Raw genomic sequence first — 9950 nt, forward strand, 5'->3', positions numbered from 1 at the left:
GGAGATGTGAGCACCTCCCACTGTTCCTCCCACTTTACAAATAGAGGCCCAGTTGAGGCTTTCCTTCCTTTCCTTTGTCTCCAGACTCTGTGTGCTCACCTGAGTTTGCCATGCGTGTTTGACTTCATCTCATTAACCATGGCACTCGGTGACACCACCCCTCAATTCAAACATTAAAACAAAAAAAATAAATTTAATGTGTTAACTTAAGTCCGGGAGCAGGAATAGACCTGACGCACTTCCTCAATCACCTGCCAGCCTATTTAAGACGTGCCTCCCCTCTCCACTCCGATGTGAGTCATCAACCCTCCCTCATTCCCTTTCTCTAACGCTCCTTCTTCTTCCATTCCAGGTCGACTCAGCGTCTCCCCTTATATTTCAGGTCCAGGGGGGTTAACTCCAGCCCGAACCGCCACGAACCGCTGGAGACGGAACCCCCACCCTGAGTCTCCACAGCCTGGCTGAAGACCCCCCAGATCACTGTTTATTCATTCTTGATTTCATTAAAAAAACCCTTAAAACTCTGAATGTGTCGATGTGGTCCTAGCTAGTGAAACAGAGATTAAAGGCAAAGCACTTCTGTGTCCTGGTGGTTTGTGTGCCACTAAGTCAGTGGCTCTAAGTCAGTTTCCAGTTTTCCCCCAGCCTCTCAAATTGGTAGGTTTTCCAGAGGCAGCAATACTATCGTCTTGAGTGATCTCCAAGCCAGCCTCCTTGAGGAAAAGAAGAGGAGAGATGAGCTGGAGGAGTTACAACAAAAGGAGGATGAAGAGCTTGATACAGAATGTGCATTGATAGACAAGGAAGCCAGAGATGCTCAGCAAAGACAGCAGGAAGCACAACAGATGAGAGAGAAAATTGTCAGAAAGGTTGCAACAAATCGACGCATCCGCATTAAGGAGCAAGAGCTTGAGGCAGCCCAGCTTGTTTCAAGTTTTTTCAGAGAAAACCTCTCAGATGATCACCCTGCTGCAGCTTCTGCACCAACATCATCATCTCTTCAAGACCATGTAGCTTCCACTTCATTTTATGATCTCCCTCCCTCCAGAATATTTACTCCTGCCGCTGTAAACATGAGATATGCTGAGTCTCAAGCTGGTTCAACACACTCATTATCACAAATTGGCTATTCCAATGTCCCTTAGATTTATCCTATGCCTCAACCTGTGCAGCAAATCCTACCCCCTGTCCAGGCTCCCACCTTTACTGTCCAGTCATATATCCCCCCTCTGCCTGCTGACGCCATACTACCGTCCCTCTCTAACTACCATGTACCTGTAACTCTAGGCATGGTCCAAGCCCCTAGTCAAATCTCATCTAGGCATGCACCTGTAGCTTTAAGCTCAGTCCAAGCCCCCAATCAATCTGCATCCATGCTTGGCCCTGGGCAGCCCACCTTCACTGGGAGTTTACCACCTATGCAGATATCATCCCAGCCTCCACGTTCTGGGCACTTGCAACCCCCCAATGTTATGGATCTGGTCCTGGCCTCAGCCTATGGGATACCAAAGCCCTCACTCCTTGTGTTCAAGAGTGGTAGAGAAAGTGATTTTACTCTGTTAAAAATGGCCTTAGATAACCTCCTTGACAACCACATCTTACTGAGCAATTCAAATACCAGGTCCTCTTAGAACATCTTAAACATCCAGGAGCCCACAAATTGGCCAAATCTTGCATGCATGATATGAGACCATATTCCAAGCGCTGCAGGAGAAGTATGGTCAACCAAGGCTGTTAGTTCAGAGTGAAATTGGTTCAATATTGAATTCTCCTGTTATTCGTATTGGTGATGTTGAGGCCTTCGATGATTTCTCTCTCTCTGTCCATGCTCTGGTGGGAATGTTGCTGATACTGGAGGGCCCTACAAGATCTGAATTAAAGCAGAAGTAAGCGATCCGGTGGTTTTGGCTGACTTCTTGTCAGCCGATAGAGTTAGCAGCCCCCGCCCTCGTCATGGATCTATTGGTCCTCGTTCCTACGTCACCACATTCACGCGCATCCCTTGGCTGCACACACAGCCCTTCATGCCGTTCTCTCTCCTCATTGGATAAAGCTTGTAGGATACAAGGAAGTATACAAGACGTTTTCTCCTCAGCTTACAGCAGAGCAGACTGACCGACAGACCCGTGTTTCAGACCAAACACTCTATGTAAGTGATTGCCGTCCGAAGATATAACTATTTAAGACTTATATTAACACAAACATTCTGCTTTAACTGGGTAATAATTCATAACCGATTAGCAGATTGCCTACTCGGGTACTCGAGTACTCAAGTAACTGTACACATCCCTAATTGAGAGTACCCTGACCTACGGGATATTGACATGGTACAGGAGTTTCTCTGCGGCTGACAAAAAGTCTCTGCAGAGAATTATAAAAACTGAACAAAACAATACCATCTCTCAACTACCAGCGCTGAACAACATCCTCATCTCTCGCTGTCTGCAGAAGTCACACAACATCATCAACAAGGACCACCACCTTTTTGAACTTTTTCCATCTGGCAGAAGATAAAGATCCATCAAAACATATACCACATGATTCTGGAACAGTTTTTACCCCACAGCCATAACCGCCTGAACAGCGAAGCATCCATCTGATAACAGACATTTTATTGTACTTTGGTATTAGCCCTGGCCTACAGTACACTGGTACTGATGTGTGTGTGATGTTTGCTGTGTGGTCAGTGAATGAATGTTGGGTGAGTCAGTGAATGGATGCTTATGAGTGAGTGATGTACATTGTTTATTTTATTTATTCTATTTGTTCTTATTCTTGTTTTTTTAATCTGCATCCTGACTGTGCAGTTTGCACCTTCATTTTGTTGTACATGCATGTCACCCTGAGGTTTCTCCAATTTTTCCCTGTTAAAAGGGTTTTCTATGGAGTTTTTCCTCAGTGGAAGTGAGGGGCAGAGGATGTTGTTATGTTGCCATGTAAAGCCCTTTGAGATAAACTGTTTGTAAAAACGGGCTATACAAATAAAATTGTCTTGCCTTGCCTGGCCATGTATAATGAAAGTGAAGTATCTTAAATCTTAAATGTCGAGAACCACCTGTGGGATTGTTGCCAGCTGCACTCTTCACCTGCTGCGCTGGATACCAGGATGAATCATGACACGATTGAAATTGTTTTGGAGGAAGAGAAAATACATAACCTTTAATAAGTTATTGGTAATCAAAAAAGTACGTCTTGAGCTGGTATGTTGTGTCATGCATACATCTGTCCTCTCAATGTGACATTTGTTTACCTTGTCACTTTGTTTCAAATAAACAAAAAACACTGGGTGGGTGTGTTTTATTATTGTTTTATTATTGAACTACTCCGCTCACTGCAGTCATTTCATCAGCTTTTGATTTGATTTTTGCACACAAACCATTCCAAATACAATATTATTTAAGCTCAATGGACAGCAGAGGTTTAAACAACATTAAATATACAGTTTAGTACAATTACAAAAGTATCAGTTTAGAGACTATATTATATATTAATATTAAAACACTCACAGAAAGATTCAGTTTAGTCACGACAACGTTTGCAGTGAAAAGGTGATGATCACTTACAGAATCTTTCAAGATAATTTTTATTCTTTCAATGTTTTTCCCATTCTCTAAATTGAAGATCTTCAGATAGATGTTAAACCTTTTTTAGGCTAACTGGTGACTTGTGAAATTGAGCTGTAACTTGTACCTCTTCATTATCGGCTCTTAGTGTTGCAGAGTTGCAAGAAAATCCTCAATTTCTCCACACATTCGGTTTCTCCCTCTTTCTTTAATCCTCTCCAAAATACTGATGCTGTTGGCACGGAAGAAAGATGGGGCTGGAATGGCTGCTGCCCTCATGTGGTATCTTATGGAGTCGTGGATCTTCTTATGGATGAAATGTAAATACTTTGCATAGTAATTGTAGAGCATCTGAGTCCCTGTAGGATCTAGAGGACTTTGTAGCAGCTCCTCGTACATCTGGTCAGCCTCATCTTGGTTGTGGTTTGATCGTCCATAAATGTTTGCGAGGGATATTTTCTTTCTAAGTGAAGAATCCGGGTAAAGAGCAATCACCTCTTTGTGGAGAGAGATCGCTCTGTCGATCATGCTGTTCTCCAGGGGACTTTCGCTGTCGGAGTAGATTCTGGTTTCATAGCAGACTGCAGCACGCCTCTTCAGGTAACGTTCCTCTGGGTGTCTTTCCATTGCCTCCTCTACCAAATCGATCGCCTCATCCTTAGATATGTAGTTTCTGTAGACCCTCAGTATTGGTTCGATACCGCTGTAGCTGCTAACTGGCTTTCTCAAAACCTTTCTGGCCAGCTCACGGGCTTCACCCTCAACTTTTTGACCCTTTTTGGCACGAGCTTCAAGGTAAAGAGCAGCGAGGTACAGGTTGTCTGGGTCGTGTTGCTTGGCGATTTTCATTTTCTCCAAGATGTCACCCCCCAGGTTTTTGTTGCTGTTATCCAAGGGATTTACTAACGCCAACACGTGGCTGGTCTGCCACTCCACCATGTCCGGCTGCATCCTGATGGCTCTCTGGAAGTAATCTGCAGCCAGCAGCTTTTTGTCTGGGCCAAACTTCATCAGAGTCCAGCCTTTTTCAGCGTAGATCTCTGGATGGAGCTCGTCCTGCGTTGGAGATGGATACTCGTCCATTAGCTCGTCAACCTTTGACAAGCAAGCCTGGCTCTCCGCTTGTTCATTCTGATGGTAGTGCAGCCAAGCCTTGTTTCCATAGTTCACCACCAACCAGGGGCCCTCATCTGAGACAGTGTTTCTCATCTGGCGGAAGGCCTCTGCAGCCCTGCTGAAGAAACTCCAGGCCTGTTCGAAGCACCCCAGCTTGTAATGGGTGAACCCTTGCAGATTGTAAATGTGACCCAACCAATTGTTTCCCTCCTCAGCCCCGATGTCTTCCAGATTGTCCCTGAGACTGTAAAGTTTGTGCCTTTCAGGCTCCAGGTCCCAGGTGAAGTGGCACTGCAGGGCCTCGAGTCTGGCCTCCAGTGTTGTTTCACTCTGAGCAGAACTGGCGGAGAACAAAGGGAAGAGTATTATTCATTTCATTATTTCATGGAATAAAAAAGGAAGGAATGAATGCACAAGAGTAGGAAACATCAGAACAGAAATATAACAGAAAATATGAGTGGAGGAAAGAGGAAAAACTGAAGAGCAGAAAAATGTATGAATAACTGAAGGAGGAAAATAAAACTTTTAGAGATTTAACACTATTAGAAATGAATAAGGAAACAAAGAAGGAATGAAATATACTGTATGTGCAAGACAGTCTTGATCCACTCCAGTTCGCCTACAAGGCTAAGCGAGGAGTGGAGGATGCCTGCGTGACCTTTCTGGACACAGTATGTAGATATCTGGACTCCCCACACACGGATTCTTTTCATGAACACACACACTTTATGCATCCATCTTCTGGAACTTCAGGTTAACCCATTATTTCTCAGGTGGATAAAAAACTTCCTGCAGGACAGACCTCAGCATGTCGTGGTTGATGGTGTCAAATCCAGAAACCTGACTCGGAATGCTGGAACTCCCCAAGGTTGTGTCTTATCACCAATTCAGTTTTCCATATACACCAACCAAATAACCTGTAACGGCAATAGGCGCGTTTTCACCGCAGGAACTTTAGGGTACTATTACGGGGCTGGGGCCATTGGGGCTGGTCTCCACTGCAGGAACTTCCCCAGCAGGAACCTTTACAGGGCTGAAAGGCAAGGCAAGGCAATTTTATTTGTATAGCCCGTTTTTACAAACAGTGTCTGTCAAAGGGCTTCACATAGCATCATAACAACATCCTCTGTCCTTAGACCCTCACATCGACTGAGGAAAAACTCCATGGAAAGGAGTCCCTGCTCCAGGGTAGGTACTCAGATCGGCCCCGAAAAACTCCCAGATGGGGCTTGAGATTTACTTGCATGTCGCTGCCAGAGCCCGGCGGGTCCTGGTCTGCAGGGGAGACACGGCCGCTGAGAGGGCCGAGTGAGAGGACGGTTCCTGTAAAGTTCTTACCCCCCTCCTCTTACCAGGAACTCCTGCAGTGGAAACACGCCTAATGACTTCACGCTCTTAAAATACGCAGACGATATGGCATTGGTGGCAAACATCGGGAACAACATCTCCCTCTGCATACAAGCAGCAGCTCGACACACTGCTGTCCTGGATTAGAGCTTCTTAGTAATTAACATCTCCAACTTTCAACTTCAACTTTCAACTTTCAACTTTATTGTCCCCAAAGGGAAATTCATGTTGCAGAAGGGCAAAAAACACAGAACATATCGAGCACATCCACACAAACTCTACACAACATTGAACAACATTGAATGGCAGTACCCCAGAGGGCAAACTGGGAGCTGTTCCATACAATCGAGGTAAAAAAAAAAATAGGGCTGTCAGTTTAACGCGTTAATTAGATTAATTAATTACACCGCAAATTAACGCGTTAGAAAAATTAACGCAATTAATTCTGAGTGGCAATTCAATGCGCCAGCACTTTAAATTTGGCCCAATGAATGACCCTGGCTACTTGGCAGTGGCACGTCACGGTAGCATAGCACCGAGGAACTTGTCCGGACGTGTTGGTCACTTCCCACCTGCGTCACTAGTCAAAGCAGAGTGACAACAGACTGACCGACATGGACGCGACTCACAGCCCGGACGCACTGCCCGCGGAAGCGGAGCGGGAGCAGCTCTTCCTCACAGGCGCTTGGCTGCACAGGGAGCTGCTTCTCCTGCTCTCTCCCCGCCGGTCAAACATCGACTCCACTCGCATCTCTACCCGTCTGTACTCGGTTTTCCACACACACAGGTCTGTTTCTAGCTCTGTATGAATGGATGTGTGTGTCTCGTGTGCAGACGCAACTGACAAATAGACAGACAAGCAACAACTTAATGAATCATCATTTAATTATTTTATTTTGAAAATTGACCGGATTCTCTCGTCTTTTCTGAGCCCGACTTCCTGTCTGGTACGATCTGGTCTATCCAGCTTGACAACAGCGCTCACGGCTCGTGTGAAAAATAGAACAGACGGCGAACTGAAGCGCTGCAGCGGCGCCCTGCAACCCGAGATGTGCGGCCAGTCAGAGAGGGACGCCGAAGCGCTGCGAAGCGGAGCGGCCGCGGAAATCGCGCGAGAACCGCGTCCCTCCAGTTCACACCAGACGCTGATTTCTCCGTGGCGGTCGCAAGCGCCTCTGCTCCTCAGGTGTTGTTTACTCACATAGAGCTGGTTTTTTACATCATGGATAAGTAGCCTAAATAACCTAATATAATTATAATGCCGTGTGCTTTGGGTCAAACAACTGCCACTTCGTCTCTGCCACTTCGTCACTCGTCTCTGCCTCTCTCTCTCGCTCTTTCCCTGTTTGTTTGTGTGTTTTGTGTGTGTGATCTGAAACTGCCTCCGCTCCAGGGCGCTGCGCTTCGGTTCCTCACCTGACCTAATGGGCTCTATGCACAGCTCCACTACTTCTTGAACTTAAAGGGATAGTTCAACATTTTGGCAAATTGGCCCATTGCCATAATCGCTATAGTCATAGCAGTAGGTTCATTACCTTTAATTGTAGGTGTAAGCTATTTTCAGTACGGCGGAGCGCAGCAGCTGGCTGCTCAGAGCTACGCTATGGAGGCTAAGGGAATTTCTTGGTTTCCCTCATTAAACTCATCAAATTCAACATCCCAAAACTCCACAGCGCTTTTGTAGACAAGTTGTGACCTGCACAACCACCACGCTATGAGATAATGACGGAACGATACGAAACGGAGCCGTTTTCGAGGTAAATACAGGGTAAATACGGAGACTGCTTGCTGAAAAACTGTCCCTGAACGCAACGCACATCAGCGGTTTTGTATGAATTTACCTCGAAAACGGCTCCGTTTCGTATCGTTCCGTCATTATCTCATAGCGTGGTGGTTGTGCAGCTCACAACTTGTCTACAAAAGCGCTGTGGAGTTTTGGGATGTTGAATTTGATGAGTTTAATGAGGGAAACCAAGAAATTCCCTTAGCCTCCATAGCGTAGCTCTGAGCAGCCAGCTGCTGCGCTCCGCTGTACTAAAAATAGCTTACACCTACAATTAAAGGTAACGAACCTACTGCTATGACTATAGCAATTATGGCAATGGGCCAATTTGCCAAAATGTTGAACTATCCCTTTAATGCTGCTCCTTTGTTTCCTGTCTTACATTACTGGACACACTGATTAATCCAGGTGTGTCTGACCATTGTGACTACTCAGACACACCTGGATTAATCAGTGTGTCCAATAATATAAGACAGGAAATGAAGGACCTGCCCTAAATTCAGGAAGTGCTGGAGCTGTACATAGAGCCCATTGGTTTGCTGGGATGTGCTTGACCATTTTCTTTTAAATTTCATTTATGAAACGCACTTCACCAATAAAAATGTGGATTTCAAATCTTCTCTTCTAGGTGTATTCAATTGATTAGTCATGCAATACAATTTTGTAACATCCTAGAATTTGAATTCTTTATTTGGGTAACTTTAGCAGATATAAGATTAAAATGCGATTAATTAGATTAATTAATTACAAATTCTATAATTAATTAGATTAATTTTTTTAATCGCATGACAGCCCTAAAAAAATACAATAAATAAGAGTGTATCATAACAGTATTTGAATTAGACTAAGGAGCTCTGCTGTGGTGGGAGACGGACATCACAACCTCTCTTTGAACCCCTACAGCTGGATGGACAGGAGGTGGAGCAGGTTGAGGTGTTCCGATATCTGGGAGTGAAGATTGACACCAACCTGCCATTCTCTCAACACACTGACTCTGTTTACAAGAAGGCTCAGCCATGCCTATTCCTGCTGAGGAAACTGCAGAGTTTTGAGGTCAGGCAAGAGATTTTAACAAGTCTCTGATTGAATCTGTCCTGACCTTTAACATCACACCCTGGTTCACACACACCACAGTAAAAAAACAAATCTAAACTTTCCCGGATCATTAAACAAGCAAGTAAAATAACAAGCAAAACTTGAACCCCACTATCAGAACTCCATACTCAAGCAGTCACAAAGAGAGCTAAGCACAAGTCCTTCCAGCTTCTCCCATCAAGACGCCGCTACAGAGTCCCATGGGTCAAGAAAAACATTTACAAACACTCATTCATTCCCACATCCATAACCATTTTCAACAAACTGAATGATTCAAGAGCACCACATCACTGATCACCTTGTTTGCACTTGAAGCACTTTAATCAACATGCAGTATGCTTGTGTTTTCCCCCTCCTTTTAGTATCAACGCCTGATTTTGTTTTATTTCTTTTATCATGTCTGTCTTCTTTTAATGTTTTGAGCCACGCCAAATATGATTTTCTGTGACAATAATGTTTTTCTAATCTAGTCTAATCTAATCAAACTGTCAACAAGGAACTGAATAAGGAATAAAATAAGTCAAGGAGTGGAAGGAAGCATAAGAAGAAAGGGAGGATGACTGAAGAAGAGGAATAAAAGGTAGAAAGAAAGAAAGGAAATTTGAAAGAAACAAAGAAATGGAACAAAATGTTCAAACCTAAAATCAGAATCAATGAAGTAATATCAATGATGTCATTTAGTATGGTTACGACAAAACCGGGACTAACCTCATCGTCCAGCTGGTTTCAGTAGTTTTCTAAACGTAACCTTCTATGGTCAGCTCTTTATGTCTGCTTCTGCTTTGGGTGTAGCACCATAAGTTCATTAATGTTCAACTTTTATGGGGTTGTAAACAACGATATGTTGAGTTCCGAGTTTAGACTTTAGTTTCCCAGTAAAGACACCCTGAAACGGCTCTGGGAGCGTGGTTCAGTTACACATCATGACATGTATGTCTGGTAAAATTACGAAAAAAGCTGTTTAGCAGGAAGTACATAAATACATGGATTTTAATGTAAAAATACTCAGATTGTAACTATTTAGCATGAATTTGGCAAATATCAAC

The 9950-nt window shown here is 44.2% G+C and overlaps 1 protein-coding gene across 1 annotated transcript; it reads right to left on the reverse strand.

The window, feature by feature from the left end:
• Positions 1-3621: 3621 nt before the first annotated feature.
• On the reverse strand, positions 3622-9746 carry LOC146989295 (protein IFIT1 homolog B-like). The gene is made up of 2 exons (XM_085775230.1): positions 9613-9746; positions 3622-5019 (listed from the first exon to the last, which is right to left on the reverse strand). The coding sequence occupies exons 1-2, from the start codon at positions 9615-9617 to the stop codon at positions 3708-3710; spliced, it is 1317 nt and encodes a 438-aa protein (XP_085631356.1). The 5' UTR covers positions 9618-9746; the 3' UTR covers positions 3622-3707.
• Between the last annotated feature and the right edge of the window lie 204 nt (positions 9747-9950).

This window comes from Trachurus japonicus, chromosome 4, assembly GCF_045865225.1.
Source record: "Trachurus japonicus isolate A0001 chromosome 4, Traja_1.0".
NCBI classification, from domain to species: domain Eukaryota; kingdom Metazoa; phylum Chordata; class Actinopteri; order Carangiformes; family Carangidae; genus Trachurus; species Trachurus japonicus.